Raw genomic sequence first — 24,021 nt, forward strand, 5'->3', positions numbered from 1 at the left:
ATGTATATGTATTATGGGTTTATATTTATGGATTAATATTTATGGGTTTATATTTATGGGTTTATATTGTATAAATACACATTTAAGACGAAGCTTAAGTAACGTTTTCATTTTTAACCTGTAGATTAAAGTATCAGTGTCGTCAGGTGGAGACTGTATCCGAACGTACAGACCAGACATTAAGAAAGGACGATACAACACCATCATTCTAAATGTAAAAACCCTCACAGCTGATAATCTGCTCTTCTACCTCGGTTCTGCCAAATATGTAAGTAAAAAGCCCTCAAAGAAACTTTTATTGTGCACAAAAGTCTACATTTAATGTATTTTTAAATTTGTATTTTCACTGTAAAGTTTACTGTAAAATATCTGGATATCATTAATCTGCTAGCATCACCAGTACAAGCACTTTCACTACTTTCACTTCCACTGTGCTGCTAAAGTTTCTTAAATATTCCTAGATATGTATTGTAAAATCTACTGTAAACATTTTGTTTATTGTTTCTGTAAAGTGAAAAAAAAAAACAATAAAAAAGAAAAATAAAGACAAAATAAAGGGAAACGAATGCACAGATACTCTGAGAGGAATGTGTGATCAGTGCAGTGATGCTCGAGCTTTTAGTTGAGGGTTTAAACTCAAGCTGTTACATAAACTGATTTCCCCTGAGATCAATAACACTGTACATGTGTGTGTGTGTGTGTGTGTGTGTGTAGGTGGACTTCCTGGCGATTGAGATGAGGAAAGGAAAGGTGAACTTTTTGTGGGATGTGGGCTCAGGGGTGGGACGAGTGGAATACCCAGACCTGACCATTAACGATGGACACTGGCACCGAATCGAAGCATCCCGGTACACACACACACACACACACAACATTAACATACACACACAACATTAACATACACACACACACACACACACACAACATTAACATACACACACAGTTCTATTCCAAAACCAGTGAATTCTCATTTAATGAAAAGGAACCTAAAGTGGGTGTGTTCTGTTGTGTTCCAGTGTGGGTCTGAACGGCAGTATTTCAGTTCGGGCCCTCGAGGGTCCCAAAGCAGGCATTGTGCCCACCTGGCAGAGTGCCAATGCACCAGAGAGCTACACTGTGCTGGATGTGGATCAGAAGGCTTACCTGTTTGTGGGAGGAATGCTGGGAAGTGTGAAGGTACTCTGTACCCAGAGTGATTGAGAGTTTTAAACATGGCTTTGTTAGTAGTTCCAGACTTAAATATTTAATGAACATTTATTTATCTAGTCTGGATTTTTTAGATTGCAGTGTAGTGTTCCTATAGAAACTTTAAGACTGTTTGATTTTGATTAGAAGATTATAGAGTGAGATTTACATTCTACAGTGCTGCAGAAATCAAACCCGGCTTTGCTCACGAATCATATTTAACTCACCAATTAAATATGATTCATTTTTTTAATGAGTAGCCAAGGGGGGAAGTACATTTTTAAGGAAAAACAGGAATATTGGTGCGAAAAACTTTTGTTCATTTCATTAATTTGCAATAATTTGTAAAACCTTCATCTGTGTGTGTTGTGTGTGTGTGTGTGTGTGTGTGTGTGTGTGTGTGTGTGTAGAAAGCAGATGTGGTGAAGACCATCACATTCTCCGGCTGTATGGGTGAGACGTCATTGGATGGTAAACCAATCGGCCTTTGGAACTACAGAGGGAGAGATGGAGACTGTAAAGGATGTGTAGTCAGGTACACACACACACATACACACACACACACATACACACACACACACACATACATACTTATATACACCTACACACACACACATATACACCTACACACACACATATATACACCAACACACACATATATATATATATATATATACACACACATTTATATACCTACACATATACACACACACACACACATATATATACAGTGTATCACAAAAGTGAGTACACCCCTCACATTTCTGCAGATATTTAAGTATATCTTTTCATGGGACAACACTGACAAAATGACACTTTGACACAATGAAAAGTAGTCTGTGTGCAGCTTATATAACAGTGTAAATTTATTCTTCCCTCAAAATAACTCAATATACAGCCATTAATGTCTAAACCACCGGCAACAAAAGTGAGTACACCCCTTAGTGAAAGTTCCTGAAGTGTCAATATTTTGTGTGGCCACCATTATTTCCCAGAACTGCCTTAACTCTCCTGGGCATGGAGTTTACCAGAGCTTCACAGGTTGCCACTGGAATGCTTTTCCACTCCTCCATGACGACATCACGGAGCTGGCGGATATTCGAGACTTTGCGCTCCTCCACCTTCCGCTTGAGGATGCCCCAAAGATGTTCTATTGGGTTTAGGTCTGGAGACATGCTTGGCCAGTCCATCACCTTTACCCTCAGCCTCTTCAATAAAGCAGTGGTCGTCTTAGAGGTGTGTTTGGGGTCATTATCATGCTGGAACACTGCCCTGCGACCCAGTTTTCGGAGGGAGGGGATCATGCTCTGCTTCAGTATTTCACAGTACATATTGGAGTTCATGTGTCCCTCAATGAAATGTAACTCCCCAACACCTGCTGCACTCATGCAGCCCCAGACCATGGCATTCCCACCACCATGCTTGACTGTAGGCATGACCCACTTATCTTTGTACCCCTTCACCTGATTGCCGCCACACATGCTTGAGACCATCTGTACCAAACAAATTAATCTTGGTCTCATCAGACCATAGGACATGGTTCCAGTAATCCATGTCCTTTGTTGCCATGTCTTCAGCAAACTGTTTGCGGGCTTTCTTGTGTAGAGACTTCAGAAGAGGCTTCCTTCTGGGGTGACAGCCATGCAGACCAATTTGATGTAGTGTGCGGCGTATGGTCTGAGCACCGAAAGGCTGACCCCCCACCTTTTCAATCTCTGCAGCAATGCTGACAGCACTCCTGCGCCTATCTTTCAAAGACAGCAGTTGGATGTGACGCTGAGCACGTGCACTCAGCTTCTTTGGACGACCAACGTGAGGTCTGTTCTGAGTGGACCCTGCTCTTTTAAAACGCTGGATGATCTTGGCCACTGTGCTGCAGCTCAGTTTCAGGGTGTTGGCAATCTTCTTGTATCCTTGGCCATCTTCATGTAGCGCAACAATTCGTCTTTTAAGATCCTCAGAGAGTTCTTTGCCATGAGGTGCCATGTTGGAACTTTCAGTGACCAGTATGAGAGAGTGTGAGAGCTGTACTACTAAATTGAACACACCTGCCCCCTATGCACACCTGAGACCTAGTAACACTAACAAATCACATGACGTTTTGGAGGGAAAATGACAAGCAGTGCTCAATTTGGACATTTAGGGGTGCAGTCTCTTAGGGGTGTACTCACTTTTGTTGCCGGTGGTTTAGACATTAATGGCTGTATATTGAGTTATTTTGAGGGAAGAATAAATTTACACTGTTATATAAGCTGCACACAGACTACTTTTCATTGTGTCAAAGTGTCATTTTGTCAGTGTTGTCCCATGAAAAGATATACTTAAATATATGCAGAAATGTGAGGGGTGTACTCACTTTTGTGATACACTGTATATATATATATATATATATACACACACACACAGACACACTCATATACACATACACATATACACACAAACACACGCACACACACTGGTGTCTGTAACTGACTGTGTCGTGTATATTTTGTGTGTGTGTGTGTGTGTAGTCCTCAGACAGCTGACTCTGAAGCTGTGGTTCAGTTTGATGGTGAGGGTTACGCTGCCGTCAGTCGACCGATTAGATGGAACCCCAACTCTTCCACAGTAACACTCAAGTTCCGCACCTTCTCCACCAACGCCATGATAATGTACCTTGCCACCAAGGACCTGGTAACACACCAAGCAAACATACACACACACACACACACACACACATGTTTACAGTTTGATTCAGCAGTTTACTTACTTTTTTTGGTCTAAAAACAGATTTGAATCCTTTCTTAAGTTTATAGTTGACTTTTTTTTTAATCTACTAAATTGAAGATATACAATTTAGCAACATTATTTGGTCCTTATAAATACAATAAATGCAACCTGGTACCGAAAGAATGGTCTGAATGGCCAGATGTAATCCAAGAACCAGGTCTGCCATATACTATAATATATTACAATATTACAAGCAGGTTTTATTTTGCCATTGGCTAAAAGGCTGCTGTGCAGGAAAGAAGATCCTTGAAACTCGACAGAAGCTTGTTTTTCACACAGCAGCCTTATAGCCCATTGTGATATGTAGCTCGCTTAACTGTAGACAGTGACACACGTTCCAGCAGCTTCTGATTTAAGTGAAGCGTATTTTTTAGTGGATCTGACTATTTGGACATTTTTAGCATACGTTTCTAGCAGAAGTTTCAGTTTCTAGTTTCTATCCAGCCATTTCTAAAGTCAGTCATTAAACACTATTGAGGAATCACAAGCTTGTTATCACTAAATTAAACCTCTCTCTCTGTCTCTGAGCAGAAGGACTTCATGAGTATCGAGCTGAGTGATGGTCGCGTGAAGGTCAGTTATGATCTGGGCTCTGGTACCGGTTCCGTCCGCAATGAGAAACGACACAATGATGGACGCTGGAGATTCCTTACCATGACTCGTACCAAAAAACAAGGTACAACATAAAAGCATTTTTTTGCCAGTGTTGTGGTCTCACGTTTTTATAAGTGAGCTCCTGAAAATCCTCTCAGAGAAATGGAGGCTCTTAGTTGCAAATAGGCGTGGGACGTAAAGTTTGTACCAATGTTCATGGTTTTGGAATAGGTGCTCATGTACTTTTAGCCCTATATAGTGTATATTTCTCATCACATCATTTTCCCTGTTTCCTCGTCTCTAAGGTACTGTAAGCATTCTGGACATGGACACCAACGTAGAGGAGAAACTATATTTAGAGTCTAAAGGAGGAGCGATGGGTCTCAACCTGAAAGAGGATGAAAAGATCTACTTTGGAGGTTTACCCATCTCTGGAAACTACAGGTAAATGTAATATTTTTTCTTTGTTTTGCACTGGAGATGATGGCTAATGTAGCTAACAGGTAAATACCAGATTAGAACTGTGTAGACTTCATGACTGTGGTTCATTCTAAAGTTACTATGAACTAATCCCTGTAAATGAGGGACTTAAGGGTTAAATAATGCAGCTATTTTAACTGTTCTAGATCTTTCTACACCTGTTAGTAACACGTGAGGCCAAAACACCTGTTAGTGTCCACATACATTTGGTAATAAGAAGTAAATAAGACAGACAGCACGGTGGCTCGGTGGGTAGCACTGTCGCCTTACAGCAAGGGATTGATCCCCAGGTGGGGCGGTCTGGGTCCTTCCTGTGTGTAGTTTGCATGTTCTCCCCATGTTTGCGTGCGTTTCCTCCGGGAGCTCTGGTTTCCTCCCACAGTACAAAGACATGCAGTCGGGTTAACTGGATACACTGAATTGCCCTATAGGTGAATGTGTGTGTGTGTGTGTATGTGTGTCTGCCCTGCACTGGTGTTACTGTGTGCCTTGAGCCCATTGAAAAGCTGCGATAGGCTCCAGCACCTCCCCGCGATCCTGACTGGATAAGCGGTTAAGAAAGTGAGTAAATAAGGCGAGTTTGATTGCATCCAGTGGACTGTGGAACACTCAATACAATGAGAGAATCTAGAAAGCTCTGGACAGATCTAAGGTGGTCAGGAGTGTCATTTAGAGCCACGTCTAAGCAGCATCAGGCCCCAAGATGCTCTGTACAAACAACTAAGTGTAAGTGCAAAGTACATGGAACAGTGGTCTCTTGCCAAGGCCATGAAGAAAACCTCAGATTTAAATTAAAAGCTGCTGGAACACGGTGATTTTTTAGTAAACCCGCCATAAACGCATGAAAGATTTGCAGTGCACTAAAATGTTGTGAAGTAAAAATATTTATGTTTTATGTTCTAACACATATTTGTAATTCCTTTCATAGCAAATCCAGGTAAATATGATATTTTTTAAATATGCCCTAATGCACAGGTTCTCAACCTTGCTATCAATCCATCTGGGATCATCTGAGATGCAAATAGGGTCACCAGAGATTTTTATAGACAAAGAAATTATATACATATACTCATTTGGAGCTTCTGTTACACTAGTAAAAATATAACCTATGTACCCAGTAGTGGTAAGTCATAAAGCCCATGTAATGTGCAGTGGGTGACATAGGATTTTGAGCCATAAGCCGCTCAGGTGGCGCAGCAGTAAAAACACACGCTGGAACCAGAGCTGGGATCTCGAATACATCGTATCGAATCTCAGCTCTGCCTTGCCAGCTGAGGCTGAGCGGTCACATGAACAACGATTGGCCTGTTGTTCAGATGGGCGGGACTAAGCCGGATAGGGGTCTCTCTCTGTCAGACTGGTGCAATTACGACCTCTGCTGGCTGATTAGAGGCGCCTACACAGAGATGATGAAAGAGTGCTCTTAGGGTGTGTCTCTCCGTACACACCGCTAGGTGGCACAACACTCGTCAAATATGTGGGTGATAAGATGCATACGGCTTGTTGCCCACGTGTCGGAGGGGGCGTGGGTTAGCTTTGATCTGCTCGGTCAGAGCAGGGATCGGCATAGGCGGAGAGGAAGCATGATGCAATTGGGCAATTGGACGCGGTAAAGGGGGAGAAAATGCATTAAAAAATGTTTTTGAGCCATTAAAATTGAGTCACTAAAGTCTAAAGCTGAAGCAGAGTCTCAGCGGTCACAATTGGCTACATCTAAGGGAAAGACAGTCGGAGAGGGTTTCTGCTCTTGCTACAGTGGGTGCAATCTGGACGAGGCACCAGCACGAGTGGTGGAGGAACACATAGACATTAGCATGACTCTCAGTATGCAGTATGGAATCAACCGCTGACTGGTGTAAAGAAGGTTCGGCGACTTCACTCATCAGAGGGGGCCTGTAATAGGCCGCTGCTTTCCTCAGCCAGGATTTTGGTGGGGGATGGGGGGGTACAGAGGAATTGCAGTAGGGAATTAGGCATGACTCATTTAGAGGAAAAAGGGTTGAACATGTCAAAAGACAGGTTGAGAATCTGAGCCGTAATGCATGCGCTTAATATTCAGCTTAATGTAAGACTGAAATAACACACTGCAATCATGCAAACCTGCACCAGTCAAGCATAACAAACCACATCTGTGGTGCATCACTGCTTAATCTGAAGCGAACTTTCTGCTGCTCTTTAACCATGTTCACTATGCCAACATGTCACACTTTCCAGGTTCGAGCTCTAATATTCACACACTTGAACCTCCAGCTTCACTGCTTTTATAGAGCAGAACCAGGATGTAATTCTGTATCTGGCTATGTCTTAAGGTCACAACATTGCTTTTATGACCTTGATATTCAGTATATTTATACAAGGTGACGAACGTTTCTTCATTATGTTAGCAAAAGTATCATATATCATATATACTCCTCCTCATACATGTAATAATCCAATCAGACATGGTTTCAATTCTGATCTGAGTGACTGATTGAAGTGAGGCATGGTTGTTGGGTTCTTGGTACCAGATGTACTGGTTTGTGTATTTCAGTATTAAAAAAAAAGCATCAAGTGTCGGCAGTTTTGTAATCTGAACCATCTCGTTGATGGGAGAATTTAGAGGACAATAGCCAGACTGGTTTGAGCTGACAGGGAGGCTACGGGAAATCACTCCTGTCAACCCGTGTCCTGTCAAGAAGTGGAATCTGAGGCTACAGTCGTCTCAAGCTCACCTAAAGTGGACAGTTAAAGATTAGAAAAGCATCGCCTGGTCTAATAAATCAAACGGCTCTGATAGACAGTGAGTTCAAAATCTGGCATGACTAGAATGAATCCATGGAACCAACCTGCACCATGTCAACAGTTCAGACTGCTGGTGGTTATGTATTGATGTGGGAAATGTTTTACTGGCAAACATCAGGCCTCCGAATACCAATCAAGAATTATGTGCTGATCATGTGCTTCCCTTCATGGTCACAGTTAACCATCTTACAGTGGTTACTTCAAGCATGATGATGCATCACGTCAAAGAGCACAAGTCATCTTAAACTGGTTTTATTATTATGAGTTTGGTGCACAGTGGTACCTTGGAACTCAACGTCAATTGTTTCTGGGAGTGGCGCCGAGTTGAGTCTCAGCTCTGCCTGCCGGCTAAGGCTGAGTGGCCATATGAACAACGATTGGCCTGTTGTTCAGATATGGTCTCTCTCCCATGACTGGTGCAATTACGACCTCTGCTGGCTGATTAGTGGCGCCTGCACAGAGATGAGAAAAGAGTGCTCTCAGGGTGTGTCTCTCCATACACAACACCGAGCTGCACTGCACTCGTCAAAGTGTAGGTGACAAGATGCATACGGCTGCTGCTCCTCAATCAGAGCAGGGATCGGCATTGGTGGAGAGGAAGCATGACGCAATCGGGCAATTGGATGCGCTAAAAGGGAGAAAAAGGGGAGAAAATGCATTAAGAAAATAATAAATTAAATTAAATTTTTAAAAAGACGTTGAGTTTCAAGGTATTTTTTATCATAAGGATGTTTGGGAAACCTGTAAATCAGTTCCATGGTCCAGTGGAACTGCATATATTTTAGGCTAATGTAAAATAATAGGGTTGTTTTTGACACTTATACACTGAAAATAACACAGATATAATATGAAAAACACTGATCTACAATTGAAAAACAGTTGAAAATCAATAAAAGGTCACGAGCCCAGCGCAGCAAGCTAAGCAGCACCGCCACACTCCATAGGAAACAACGGCACAGCAGCACAAAAGCGGTTTTGCTGCTTCTCATATGGATGCGCCCTAACGCTGACCCCTTTGTTTACATTGCATGCACGCCAAGTTTAAGAGTTTAGAGGTACACATTTCTCAATGAAGGGCGTTGAGTTTCAAAGATTTCGAGTTTAGGGGACGATGAGTTACAAGGTACGACTGTACTTTACTGGCCCCCCAGTCACCAGATCTGAATTCACTTGTGCACCCTTGCAATATGATGATGTGGGAGATTTGCAGCTGACAAAACGTGGGGTCAGCATGATCCACAATCCTGAAAGAATGTTTCCTGCACCTTGTGAAATATACGCCACAAACTGATGCTGTTTGGGGGCAAAGAAGGTTCTACTGAAGCAAAAAAGAATGAAACAGCCAGTGAATGTATATGTATTTATAATCAGTGTGATGTTCCAGGTCTGAGGTGACCATGAAGAGATACTCGGGCTGTATGAAGGATATCGAGTTCTCCAGAACTCCATACAACCTGCTGAGCAGCATGGACTACACCGGCCTGACCAAGGGCTGCTCTATCCAGGTCAGACCAGAATTTATTTCCTATTTTTTATCATGAGAAGAAAAAAATCCTTCTTTTTCTATATAATAATAATAATAATACATTTTATTTATATAGCGCTTTTCAGGTTTTTAGCGCTATATGCTTTTTAGCGCTATATGTTAATCTCTCGTTGGTTTGCAGAACGTGCACACGGTGAGCTTCTCCAAACCCGGGTTCATGGAGTTGCGTCCAATGGTGTTTGATGTCGGCTCTGAGATCACGCTGTCCTTCAGCACCAGAAATGAGAACGGGATCATCCTGTACGGCCGGGGCGCAGTCACAACCATGAACTATCCTACTCAGAACATCCAGAACACGCAGGGCATTCAGAACCTGAATCGATTCCAGAAAGCAGGACGGAAACGACGGCATACCGGAGAGGTACGAGAGCCCAGATTTCTTCTTCCCAAAAATATCGTATTATTTATTAGGATTTTAACGTCATGTTTTACACTTTGGTTACATTCATGACAGAACAGATTATTACTGGTTACAGAAGATTCAGTTTAAGTTTTTAATGTCAGACACAGTCATGGACAACTTTGTATCTCCAATTCACCTCACTTGCATGTCTTTGTACTGTGGGAGGAAACCGGAGCTCCCGGAGAAAAACCCACACAGACATGGGGAGAACATGCAAACTCCACACAGAAAAAACCCAGACCGCTTCACCTGGGCATCGAACCCAGGACCTTCTTGCTGTGAGGTGACAGTGCCACCCCCCAAAAATATAGTTCAAAAAACAGATGAGCAGTTTAGTAATGCAGATTCAGGTTTGAATCTCAGCGGTGCTCTGAAATGATTGGCTGTGTCTGAGGGGGGACCAAAGCCCTGAGATGGATTGGCACCCTGTTCAAGTTGTTTTTGCCCTGCGCCCAGTGTTTCCTGGTGGAACCAAACTTCTGCCATGACCCTGACCAGGATAAAGCGGTTGATGAAAATTAATTAATTCATTCATTTTCTTATCCACTTATCCAATTAGGGTCGCGGGGAGGGGAGGGGGGGCTGGAGCCTATCCCAGCTTTTCAATGGGTGCAAGGCACACAGCAACACCCTGGACGGGATGCCAGTCCATCGCAGGGCACACACACAAACACACACCCATTCACTTATAGGACAATTCAGTGTCTCCAATTAACCTGACTGCATGTTTTTGGACCGTGGGAGGAAACCGGAGCACCCGGAGGAAACCCACGCAAACACGGGGAGAACATGCAAACGCCACACAGAAAGGACATGGACCGCCCCACCTGGGGATCCAACCCAGGACCTTCTTGCTGTGAGGCGACAGTGCTACCCACTAAGCCACCGTGCCGCCCCGGTTGATGAAAATAAAATTGTAAAATAATAAGTGATTAATTTGGTCATTAAGAGAATGTGATCATGTTTCACAGAGGGAGAAATTATTTTGGAACATAAAACTAAACAATAATTTAAGAAATCTGAGAAAGAGAGTTTGATCAGCACTCTTGATTAATATTTCCAGTTTCAAAATTGCTGGATTTTGTTTATTCTTGTGGTCTGTGGAAGCTTTTGTGGTTGGGCAGTTAAAAAAGTTAGTGAACCCTTGGATTTGAGCACCAGATAGATGTACAGGTAGAAAACCTGAGAAAGAATCAGGAGGAGGACAACAAGCTCTGTGGTCCTCAGGGATGAACCCATAGGGTTGTCTCACAGGCCATAACCTGTGACTCAGATTAATGACTCAGTTCTCTGTGTGTGTGTGTGTTTGCTTACGGCCAAGATAAAGCAAAACAGTCTCCTCCGGCTGGAGTAAAACCGATGCGAGTGTGCTAATCATTTTAATTAAAATATGACATTCTGCGTCTCCGTCATTACTGTCTGGTGTCTTTTCGGTTTCTCACTCCATCCGAAGAGCTGCGCATCAATTACGTGGTGCAGGTCGTACTTTTAACCTCCTCCCCTCCCGTTTTCTCTCCCTCGTGCATCTCTCGCTCGTAAAACGGATTTATTCGGCGCCTCTCTGATGGATGGTGTCCAATTTGCGCCGGCTCCTCGCGAGACGCCGTCCGAGAGCGTCCCCTTCTGAAAATCATTCCAGCTTGTAAATGAAGTGGACGCAGCCCGGGGTCATGTTCTCCTGTCCTGCCTTTTTTTTCTTTTTCTTTTTCTTTTCCACACTCATTCCCTCCACGAGGGCTTTCGAGAGCCGAGCCTGCTCGCGCATACCTCTCTGTAATTCAGCCTCGCTTCGAGAGGAGAGTGTATATGTGCTCAATCCTGCCTGAGAACACACTCCGCTCTCAAACCGCGGCTCGCGGGGTCAGCCAGGTCCGTCCACACTCAAACCACAAGTACGGAAAATGAACACAAGAACTTTCCAAGTGTCTCAGGGTAAAGTTCCCTTTGGAAATGGATTATTTGTGGCTTTTAGTTTTGATCACAAGGATTTTAAAAAGCACAGAATTGCATCTGCATGTGTTTATCGTGGTTGGACAATCTCACTTACACGTCTTTGTACTGTGGGAGTACAGGACCCGGACCGCTCCACCTGGGAATGGAACCCAGGACCTTCTTGCTGTGAAGCGACAGTGCTACCCAGTTTATTGATAAGAGATTTTGCTTACACACTTGTGACCAGAAGTATGTGGTCACTCTATTCCAAATCCATGAGCATTAACATGAAGTTGTCCCCTCTCTGGCTATAATGATCTCAGCTGTAGCCTAGCGGTTGAGGTCGTGGACTAGTAAGCAGAAGGTTGCCGGTTCAAACCCCACCACTGCCAGGTTACCACTGTTGGGCCCTTGAGCAAGGCCCTTAACCCTCAATTGCTTAAACTGTATACTGTAAGTCTGCCAAATGCCGAAAATGTAAATCTCCACTTTTTTGAAAGGACTTCACAAAATTTAGGAGCTTTTGTTAGATTCTCAAGTGGTGCAGCAATCTAGTACTCTACCCCAGCTCCACCAAGACCTGAGTCGACCGGACATTAGGGGTTCATCACCTTGCCGCTGCAACAGCGACTCCTACTGTCAGTTTGAGGTGTCAGAATGTGAAACTCGAAGTAGTGTGGTCTTCCATAAGTGCTGAGGCTCTCTGTGAGGAGAGAAATTTGGGAAAATTCCACCTACAGAGGAGCATTTTTAGGTCAGGTACTGGTGTTGGATGAGAAAGCCTGGCTGACAAGCAAAGTTCCAATTCATCCCAAAGGTCTCTGTGTAGGCTGCTGGAGTTCCTCAACAACTCAACAAACTAAGTCTTTATGGAATGAGTCTGAAACAAAGTTGGAGGCAGAAGGCGTGTCCACATACTTTTGTCCACAATAAATCTCCTTCTCTGTCTCTCTGCAGCCGTATATATCGATACAGTTGAATAAAGGAAGTCTGGAGGTGCTGGTGTTCACCAGCAATAGAAACCCACGCCGTGTCCTTAGGAAACCAGACGGAGGGGTTTTGCATGACGGGCACGAGCACTCGCTGCGCCTCCTTCGACACTCAGGGAGGTGAGAACCTACCAGCATCTCCCCTATTTAAAAATGTAACATCAAACTGGAATTAAAATGGATGAAATACTGTGTTTGTTTCAGCTCCTTCTCAGTGCAGGTGGACGAAGAGCCACAGATAAAGCAGGCATTACCAATTGATCAGCCAATCAGCATCCAGAGGCTGTTTGTGGGCGGGGTGCCCGGTGACATGGTGCTTAGTGTGCAGAGGCCTGGACTACCCTTCGAGGGCTGTATATGGAACCTGCTGATCAACACAGTGTATGTTTCTCTCACAGACACACACTCTCACCTTCAGCTTACTGAACTGATCATCAAGGTTTAAGATTTTCACGTTTTGATATTTACTACATGGCCAAAAGTATATGGACACATAAAATTACAACATAACTGCAGAAATGTAATTCGTTTTGCAGTCAGTGTTTCATGTTTCAAGTTCATTTCAAAGGTATTAGGGTCAGGGCTCAGTGCAGGTCACTCAAGATCTTCCAGACCAAACTGGCCAAGACGTTTCGGTATGGACCTTGTTTTAAACAAGAAAGAGCATTTCCCTAATTTGGATTCCCCAGCCGAAAGCATCTCTTCAGCTTCTCCTCCACCATACTTTACAGGTGGCACCATTCACTTTGTGCAAGGTCGTGTTCTTTCCACATCTGCTAAACCTAGATCCATTCCTCGGACTAGATGGATAATCAGATAATAAATTGTGATTTACACTAAAGAGAATGTGTTTCCACTGCTCTGCAGTCCAGCTGTGGTGTGCTTTACACTACTTCAACTGATAATTTGCATTGCACATGTTGATCCGAGGCAGTGGTACTAGACTATTGATTGGAAGGTCTGCCATGTTGCCACTGTTAGGCAATGTTCTGTGGATTGCCAATGTATGCCAGAGCATTAAGAATTTCCCAGCCGAAAGCATCTCTTCGATTTCTCCTCCACCATACTTTACAGCTGGCACCATTCGCTTGGTGCAAATTCGTGTTCTTCCCGGCATCTGCTAAATCTAGATCTGTTCCTTAGACTAGACAGTCAGATCACTGAAGAGAATGTGTTTCCAGTGCTCTGCAGTCCAGCTGTGGTGTGCTTTACACTGCTTCAGCTGATAATTTGCATTGCACATGTTGATTCAAGGTTTGTGTGGAAACCTGATGCATGAAGTTCCTGATGAAGTGGTGGGCTGGTGTTGCTTGTGTGTCTTCATGGCTGGGCTGTTGTTGCTGTTGGTATTAAATCTAGGCGTTGGGAAGGTGGCATCTTATAATTGTGCCAGTACTTAACTTTCTGGTACAACCTATTCTACTGCCAATTTGAGTATATCCAAATTGGAACAAAGCAAAAAGGGTAAATCCCACCTACAAAAGAGCATTTTAGGTTAGGCACTGATGTTGGATCCAAGTTCCAATTCATCCCAAATGTCTCAGTGTAGAATTAAACATGGCATCCCATGTTAGTGTCAGTACTGGACTTTCAGTATGTTGAGATTAGGTGGCTGTTGCAATTAATGTTGCCCTGTTCCGTCTCTGATTTTGCGATGATCTAAAAATCAGAGCATGTTCTCCACCTACTGACGACCTGGAGTCCGAACTAGCTAACCGAAAAATGCCGGCAGTGTTTCAGAAAATTTTTACTGTGGCAGTAAACTAATCACAGCCATAATAACATGCTGTAAATCCAATGAGCTGCATTAGGCTTTACTACCGTACACAAGAAGGAAGGTTACCGCCATCTTATAAAATGTGACCGTGTGTGTGTGTGTGTGTGTGTGGTGGTTTTAAATGAGCGCTGGTCTGGCCCGTGGTGCTGTTTTGAGGTGCAGTCATAAATGAATCGCCGGGTTTTTCTTTCGCTAATGACGAGTATGAATCTCTGTCAGGAAGCCCTTGACCTCGGTGGCGCAGCGTTAAACGAGTGTGTCCTTGCTCATAACCATGCCCATTATTCACCGGGCGCTTGTGTGTGTGTTTGTGTGTGTGTGTGTTTGTGTGTGCAGTCTATACTCAAACAAAACTTGGTCATCCAGGACTTTTAATTTAGCATATTAGCATTCTTCATGTGTGACTGGTAGCTGGTAGAGTGGATGCTACACAACAGCATGCATCCTGTGGACCTGGGTTCAATCCTTGACTGGACAGCACATCACACAATAAACTCAGTCGTAAAGGTCAGTGGTAGCCCAGAGGTTAAAGTACTGGACTATTGATTGGAAGTTCTGCCTTGTTGCCACTGTTGGGCCCCTGAACAAGGCCCTTAAGCCTCAACTGCTTGTGTTGTTTAGGGTCACAATTATAAATTGCTTTGGATAGAAGCAGTAGGTTTAAAAACCTTTATTTATGGGTAACTTTGAGTAGTCAGTCCATATAGTGGCCAAGTTAGGAATTAAACCTGAGATGCTGAAGCACTGCAACATCAACACTACCATCGTTACCTTACATATTCAACATATTCACCCATCCATTCATTCATTCATTCATTTTTATTAACATCTTCATCCTGGTCATGACACCAATCCATCATCCATCTTACTCACATGTAGGGGTAGTTTAGAGCAGCCAACCCACCTTCTGCATGTGTTTGAAAGGTGGTTAGGAACCCATGTAGACACAGAAGAATGTGAGGATCAAACCCAGGACCCAGGCTTGTTGGAAATGCAAACTGGACAGCACCAATAAACTCAGTCGTAGCTCAGAGGTTAAGCTACTGGACTATTGATTGGAAGGTCTGCCATGTTGCCACTGTTGGGCCCCTGAATAAGGCCCTTAGGCCTTAACTGCTTGTGTTGTTTACGGTCACAATTATAAATTGCTTTGGATAGAAGCGTCTGTTAAATGCATTAAGTTTAAAAGCCATTTTGTTATTTGTCAATCAAACAGGCCGATGGACTTCTCTCAGCCAGTGGCCTTCGAGAATGCTGAAATTGGGCTGTGTCCGGATTTAGCCCCGCCCCCTCCAGTATCTCCTGAGGAAGAGGAGGAGGAGGAAGAGGAGGAAAAGGCGCCACCTACCAAACCAGAGACCAAACCTACTGTGGCAGTGAGGCCGCCATCTCAACCTTCCACTGTACGTCTTGATTGAGGCATTGTGGGTAGAAGTGTTGGTGTGTGGCGGGTCTGAATTAAGAGCAGCTGCTGTGTGTGTGTGTGTGTGTGTGTGTGTGTGTGTGGAGGGGACGCTATAAAAATGGAGCACTTTTCCAGGCCATTAGCCTCAAAGATGGGGTGACAACAGAAGAAATATTGAGACAGATAGTGAGCAAAGTGGAAGGAGATAGATGGAGAAATAGAGAGAAAGAGCGCTATGCTACGCTAGGCTATGCTATGCTATGCTAGCTCCTTCTTATAGTTTTTTTCCCTCTCCGCTAGCTGCTGCTAATTGCATCAGCGCTAATGTTTGTCATGCTTTTATCTCGCACATGTTTGGCAGATTGACGACGTCTGTTTTTCGACATTCTACCATGATCTAAAATGTTAGATCAGGTGTTTAAAACATGATGATCTAAAGTATTTGGACTCCTTTTTATTACATCAATAATAATCAACAATAATAATTACATCTAATAACAGTAATAATTAACATTAGCTTTTAATTTACGTCCACACTTCACACACAAAGCGTCTTTTTTATGGCTGAACGCAGAAGGAATAAGAACGTTCATAAAACTATGATACACTATCTGGCCAAAAGTATGTGGACGCCGATTATAAGCTTATTATTAGAAATTCTATTTCAAACCCATGCCATCATTTGCAACTTTACAAGCTACCACAGTTCTTCCCACAGGATTTTGGAGTGTGCCTGTGGACATATGTGCAAATGAGCGCCCCATTTGAATGTGTCTTTATTGGGCGTGTACAGCGTTGGGCAATCCAATCCACCTACAGCAGGGTTTTTTAAACATTTTTCAAGTTATGTCCAGTATTTTTACCTGACCCAGGCAACACAAAAATCGCATCTTACTCTCTCTGCTCTGCTCTGTACAATTTGCTCCCACTGTGGTTTACAAGATGTAATATAAAGCCTCCACAAGGGGGCGTTTGCATACAGTTTTATTTAATTATTATTCTTTTTCTCTGCAACTCATTTTTTTTTGGTCACGACCCACCTGCAGGTTCAGGTTCATGCGTGTCTGCAATGTTTTTTAACTTGAATACAGAAGCATATCATCGCTGACATGTTTTGGCAGCTTTATGTCGTTGCATGACGCTGTTTTACCTCTTTACCCTGCTGCTTTTAGGCCACACCTCCTGCTGATGTTGTCACCATTCCTGCAGCGCCAGTTGAAGTCTCCCACACAGTGGTATTGCCACACACACACACATTTACACACACTTGTGAGAAACATGTATGTCCATGGCAGTCTGAAACTTTCATGACTTCTGCCTTGAATTAAAAGCTGCTGGAACGTTGGTGACATTATTTACAGTCGAGCGAGCTTTACATGGCCATGTGCTTACAGGCTGTCGTGCAGGGATGACGTTCCTGCTTTTTTTTCATCTATGTCAAAGATGCCCGATACGTCGATCGCATGCGCACATTGGAAGATCACACCTCATTTAAATTTATATTACTTTCAATCAGGCTGTCAAATTTCAACACTGTCTTACTTGACGGATGTGAAATGTGGCCAATGTCTCTTTAATTTACTATTTGTTACAGTAACTATGCCACACTTCACCGGCACTTTTGCCTGCAACTGCATAGTGCACGATACAATAAGCAAATTCGCAACATTTTATTAGACTTCAAACAGTATTTTTAAGGTTTTAGATTGCTTGAACTGATTTCTACATTCATGTGTTTTCCATTTGATGGTACAGCTGAAGCTGATGTGCTGGCATTAAACCTTTCATTGTTGTTCCACAAGGACCCATCTGCTCTAAAAGAGGTCATTTTAACCCTGCCGACTAACATTCAGATGAACTCGGGGGCTTCTACTGGACAATTTTGGAACTTGCTGGCTGAAGAAAAGTATCGAACATAAGAAAATGTCCTACATATTTGACAGCATTTTATATCAACCTGCTTTATGTGAATCAGCCTTTTTAACATGAAAATAATGAAGTCAAAATATTGATCTATTTCCATCCTTACTGCTGATTAATAAGAAATGGCATCAGCAGACTACACAAACCTGGCAGACACCATCATCAAATCATTATGAGCTTAGAGTGTTTTTCATTCATTTGCCCTGTAATGCTGATAACATCAATATAAATAGATTATGACCTATTCACTGGAAAAAGTAGATCTTGAGTCACAAAGTATGGGCATCCCTGGTCTATGTGATCTTTAGTCAAGCTTTAAAGTGCTGATTTTTAATTGTGCTGCAGCCTCTAAGCCATTGGTGATGTAAAGCTCGCTTGATTGTGGACACTGACATGTTTTAACCATCTCTAATGTATGCTGTTTTTGTTGCTTGTCATATTACATCTGATTGTCTAGACACATTTCCTCTTAGCAAATCCTCTTATCATAAGGTGACAGTTTGGGTTTTGGGTTCCAGACCTTGAGGACTAGAAGCTGCAGTTAAACTTAATCAGTAATGAGGAATTAGGAGACCATGCTGTGAGCTTAAATTACAGTATTGAGCTTTCGACACAACTAAACTAATCGTTGTCTGTACAATTCTGACCCAGCAGATTGTTTAGGGAAAAAAAACAATCTTATAAAAGAGCTTCAGCACAAAGAGACATGTTCCAATCATTCAGTTACAGAAATACGCAACAGAAATTGAGGACTAGCATGACATGGCGTGTCTATTTATGTTAGTGTATGTAAACTTTTGACTTTTATAGTACATGTGTTTATAGTACATATATTACAGTACATATTACAGTACAGTACATATATTATTTTAATTTAACAGGAAATCTAAATAAATGTAATTTAAATCATTTTATTACTGGGATAATTAGCATGTAGCAGGTTAGCAGTTAATGTCATACGTCTAGAACATGTTGAATCATCTATATTTGTACTGAGCCAAATATAAATTTATTAAAAGTTTTTAAGCTTTAATTAATAAAATAAAAAAATTAAAAATGTATAATTAAAAACGAAAAGAAAATAAGGAGGCATTATTAAAGAATAAAGATAATTATCCAAAGATAATAAGAAATAAAGTATTGTTTATTTTTTTTATTTAACATTTTTGTATCTTTGTTTTCCTTAGAATAGTGAAGCTTAATAAATCAGTTTGTAATCGATGATGATGAGTGTAATTGATTACAGCAGTTCGTGATCGATTAAAGAACGCTAGACTGCAGAAAGCAGGAAGCTCAGATTTTGTGTTATTGCTCCATCTAGTGGCTAAATGTACAATTTATTCTTTTATTAATGTAATACTTGAAATGATTTATTTATTTAGGCAGTCATTTAAAATGTAAGAAATAAACAAACATTTAATAAAGAAAAAGAATGAAAGAAAAAATGAGATAAAAACAAAAAAAGACATGAAAGAAGAAAAAAATAATAAATGTAATAAGAAAATGGATAAAAATATTTTTGACATTTATGATCAACATTTTAATGACATTCTGTTTATCCAATCATGCAGTTTGGCTGTGCGGCGGGGGCAGAGCCTGAAATCCTGGAGTTATCTAAGCAGTTTGGCCTGTCCAGAAACAGTCACATGGCCTTCGAGTTTGACGACAAGAAAGTGAAGAACAGGTGAACAATGTCATCATTTATTTATTCTGCATCATTCGTTCATCTACTTTCAGTCTCCATCATTCATCATCATTCTATCACCATAATTAATATATTCATCATTCAGTTACCATTACTAATCATTATTCCACTATTGATGATATCCAGGATTCAAATCTCACATCAGGTATACCAAATCGGATATGTGGACCAAAATAATCTGCTGTGGCTATGTCTAAATACGCGAGCAGAAAAAATAAAAGAAAATAAAAAATCAGTCGATTATTAAGTCATTATCATTCATTCATCATACATTCTGTCTTCATATGTGATTAAGGTGTTTGGACCGTTTTCTCTGTGTATGTAAGATTTTGATCTCCACACCTCCTGATGTGTTCAGTAACATTTTGTTGTGTGTGTGTGTTTGTGTGTGTTTAAGTCTGGCTATCGAGTTTGAACTGAGAACTGAAGCAGAATCAGGTCTGGTTTTCTACATGGCCAGAATAAACCATGCTGATTTTGCCACAGTGCAGATAAAGGAGAAAGTTGCTCACCTGAGCTTCGACCTCGGCAGTGGAAACACGTCCATCAGCGTTCCTCGCATCATCAACGACGGCCACTGGCACAAGGTTTGTGTGTGGTGGTGTTAAAGTACTCTTAAACAGACATACAGACCAAAAAACACAGTCTGTACTTCAGAACTTCCCATAAAGGTCCTACTCCTGTGTTTGGAGAGTGATTGTTCTGAATTGTAGGAAATTATAAAATAATTGAATGGTTAAACTAATCTATCATATACAACTCATGTAGTGACTGGTGAAATATACTGGATGGCACCATGTGATTCCTTTAACATGTATGGTGTGTGTGTGTGTGTGTGTGTGTAGATCCGTGTACGTAGGGATAAACAGAGAGGAATCCTGACAGTGGACAATAAATTTACCAAACACACGGTGAGCCCAAAACAAGCCGATATCCTGGACGTGGTGGGGATGCTGTACGTTGGAGGACTTCCACTAAACTACACTACCAAGCGCATAGGACCGGTACTGCACACACACACACACACACACCAACAGCAATATACTACTACTAATATTAATAAAATCATCGTAATTTTTAGCGTTGGGGTGGTGCAGTACTAGCCCACCACTGCTAAGTTCTGGGTTTGAATCTCAGCTGTACTATCGCCCGGCCAGGCAGGAACACAGACTTGACCGGCTATGTCTGATGAAGCTTCAAGATGGTTTGGCACCCTGTCCTTGATGAAACTAGACCTGCTATGACTAGTTACTGCATTGCACCCAGTGATTCCTGTACCAGGATAAAGTGCTGTTAAAACATAAAAAACGACATAAAATAAAATCTTAATGATGTAAACACACAATATACGTACAGCAGTTAAATAATTCACACGGATATAATACATGTTAATGTAGCCAATAGGCCTGGTTTATGTGTGGTGATTTTTCTCTTACACTTTTATCCCTTTCATTTGTTCTGATGTGTGTAGGTGGTGTACAGTATAAACGGCTGTATTCGAAATTTCAAAATGTTGAACGGGCCGCAGAATCTGGAAAATCCCACCTCCAGTTACCGGGTGGGAACCTGCTTCAGCAAATCACAGAGCGGCAACTACTTTGACGGCACCGGATATGCCAAAGCAGGTTAGCTGTGTCCCAAATCACCAAATACCTGGTTCAATACTACAAAAACAGCTGTTGCAGTGATTAATATTGTGTGTGTGTGTGTGTGTGTAGTGGCTACGTATAAAGTAGGAAACGACGTGTCCTTGGATGTAGAGTTCCGTACAAGCAGCAGCAGTGGAGTTCTTCTAGGAATCAGCAGCCAAAAAACGGATGGCTTCGGCCTTGAACTCGTCAAGGGAAAGGTAAGTGAGTGAGTGGGTGAGTGAGTGAATGGGTGAGTAAGTGGGTGGGTAAGTGAGTGGGTGGGTGGGTAAGTGAAACTTAGAATCTTGACAGTTGTCTTGCTTTGTGACATGGCTGTCGTCAGTCTAGAACTGAAAGATGTTCTCCAAAATTGCCCTGTGGCATACCCTAGATTTGTGGTTGTATTCCTGCCTTGCATTTAGTGATGCCGGACCCACTGAGACCCTGACCAGACCGAAGCAGTTGGTAAAATTAAATGTATTAAATAAAAGGAAGTAAAGGTTTCACACTCAGGAGTCCTGTGGTTGCTGACTCCGCCCACGTCCATCCTCATTTGCATAAATGTGAACTTTTCTTACCTTTGTTGTGTAGCCGGCTCCGCCCACTTTCATCCTCATTTGCATAAATTAGAACTCTTCTTACTTTTGTTGTGTAGCCGGCTCCGCCCACTTTTATCCTCAATTGCATAAGTTAGAGCCCCTCTTACCTTTGTTGTGTTGCTGGCTCCGCCCACTCCACACTGCTGTTGCTCGGCATATCCAGCTCTCATTGAGAATAAGTTTTCAAAGCCAGAATCCTGTGTGTGTTCCACAGCTCCTGTTCCACACTGATAATGGGGCGGGGCGGGTCACAGCTGCGTATGACGGAGCCGTGCTTTGTGACGGAGAGTGGCATTCTGTCACCGCCCACAAAAAGAAGCACCGCCTTGAGCTGATCGTGGATGGCAAGAAGTGGGAGGCAGCCAGCCCGGACCCCACATCCCCTTCTGCCGACACCAACGACCCTGTCTTTGTTGGTGGATACCCTGGTAAGTCCAAGCATGAGCTGCATTCACACTAGGCACTGTTATTAAAGTTTGCTACCCAGTAGTATTACAGCAAGGGGTTAACGTGTACTGTTAAACTATATCTATGTAGAACTCATTAAACACAGGTGTGTATGAACATCCAGCTCTGGTCATGTAGAATTCAGGAAACGCCAAACAATGAGAACACTTGGAAACAGAAATTTAGAACATTCAGGAACATGCAACTCTGGACATATGTAGGACTTCTGGAACACATGATTCTGGGAACACAGGACTCTGAGAACACAGGACTCTGGGAACACAGGACTCTGAGAACACATGACTCTGGGAACACGAACACAGGACTCTGGGAACACAGGACTCTGAGAACACAGGACTCTGGGAACACAGGACTCTGAGAACACATGACTCTGGGAACACATGACTCTGGGAACACGAACACAGGACTCTGGGAACACAGGACTCTGGGAACACAGGACTCTGGGAACACGAACACAGGACTCTGGGAACACAGGACTCTGGGAACACAGGACTCTGGGAACACATGACTCTGGGAACACGAACACAGGACTCTGGGAACACAGGACTCTGAGAACACAGGACTCTGGGAACACGAACACAGGACTCTGGGAACACAGGACTCTGGGAACACAGGACTCTGGGAACACAGGACTCTGGGAACACAGGGTTTAGAAAACAATTGGCTCTGAAAAAGCAGGAACGTAAAAGACTAAATCTCTGGGAACACTTAACTGTAAATATATAAAAACAAAAAGCCTCTAAACGTATGACCCTGTGCCCGCTGTACCCATCAACTGTAATAAAATAATCCATCTGATTTTCTCCTCTCTCTTGTTTGTGTGTTCCAGAGGGTCTGAAGCAGTTTGGTTTGACCATCAGTGCTCCGTTTAAAGGCTGCATGAGGAATATAAAGCTCACTAAAGCCGGGAAGGTTCTGGAGATCCAGCTTAACAAAGCTCTGGAGATTAAAGGAGTACAGCCACTCACCTGCCCGGCCGCATAGATACACAACACACAGTTCTACCAGCTCATCCCATGCCATCCAAATCTGATTCAGATCACATGATTCTAAAACAAACTGAAAATTAAAAAGAACTATTTCACCCAAATCAAGGAATTGATTTAAGATGTGTAGGAACACAACCTGTTGTTTTTGAGCTGCAATGATTCTTAACTCCTGACTTTTTACAAAAATCTGTATAAAAACGCACTTCTAATTGGTTAACCAGAGGTTTAAACCAGTTATTTTATCTTACATTAATACACACACGTTTATAAAATCCTGCCATACACTGAATTAAAAGAAACTTGGATCTAAACAGGCTAATGAAGGCTTGGCAGAAATGCTACGCTAATACATGTGCAAAGTGGCTATCAATGATTAAAATCTAGTTACATTTTTACTGGATTTTATTGATTATTAGCAATATTGGCGTGTTTTGTGAATCTATAAAGGGATATGACTGACATGTGAAGTGAAATCGTGTACCACTGCATGGAGTGTGAGATGCTAACTGTACTCAGTAGCTAACAGTGCTGTATATTAAAATATATTTTCTCTGATGATGAGCTGTTCACTGTGGTGTCTGTCTCTCTTTTTTTTAAAGCTAAAAGGTTACGGCTACAGACGCTTTTATTAGTTTAATAATATTAATAGTTAGAGATCAGGAGTATAATGAAACTCTTCTTGATGGATCTTGATGGTTTTGGCATTTTATTTCGCCTGTAAGGAGATTGGCATGTCAGTAGGTAGATTAGCTGCAAACGTTATATAAATATTCTGGCTGTTTAAAATGACAGGTGTAATTACAATGTAATGATGCACATGGCTAGATTTAAATAACGTTTCATCT

General features: G+C 42.3%; 1 protein-coding gene across 1 annotated transcript in view; it reads left to right on the forward strand.

Moving 5' to 3' along the window:
* Positions 1-23,745, forward strand: part of lama2 (laminin, alpha 2) — a 129,604-nt gene extending 105,859 nt beyond the window's left edge. Inside the window, exons 45-64 of the mRNA XM_063001777.1 lie at positions 125-268; positions 715-848; positions 1,017-1,176; positions 1,596-1,720; positions 3,696-3,858; positions 4,486-4,630; positions 4,854-4,992; positions 9,194-9,314; positions 9,477-9,716; positions 12,648-12,799; positions 12,884-13,060; positions 15,673-15,859; positions 17,034-17,096; positions 19,356-19,468; positions 19,887-20,076; positions 20,335-20,493; positions 20,961-21,114; positions 21,208-21,338; positions 21,934-22,147; positions 23,017-23,745. Coding sequence (XP_062857847.1) covers positions 125-268; positions 715-848; positions 1,017-1,176; positions 1,596-1,720; positions 3,696-3,858; positions 4,486-4,630; positions 4,854-4,992; positions 9,194-9,314; positions 9,477-9,716; positions 12,648-12,799; positions 12,884-13,060; positions 15,673-15,859; positions 17,034-17,096; positions 19,356-19,468; positions 19,887-20,076; positions 20,335-20,493; positions 20,961-21,114; positions 21,208-21,338; positions 21,934-22,147; positions 23,017-23,171 — 3,066 coding nt within the window. The 3' untranslated portion in view covers positions 23,172-23,745. The remainder of the gene's footprint in view (positions 1-124; positions 269-714; positions 849-1,016; positions 1,177-1,595; positions 1,721-3,695; positions 3,859-4,485; positions 4,631-4,853; positions 4,993-9,193; positions 9,315-9,476; positions 9,717-12,647; positions 12,800-12,883; positions 13,061-15,672; positions 15,860-17,033; positions 17,097-19,355; positions 19,469-19,886; positions 20,077-20,334; positions 20,494-20,960; positions 21,115-21,207; positions 21,339-21,933; positions 22,148-23,016) is intronic.
* The last annotated feature ends 276 nt before the right edge of the window (positions 23,746-24,021 follow it).

Source organism: Trichomycterus rosablanca, chromosome 9 (assembly GCF_030014385.1).
Source record: "Trichomycterus rosablanca isolate fTriRos1 chromosome 9, fTriRos1.hap1, whole genome shotgun sequence".
NCBI lineage: Eukaryota > Metazoa > Chordata > Actinopteri > Siluriformes > Trichomycteridae > Trichomycterus > Trichomycterus rosablanca.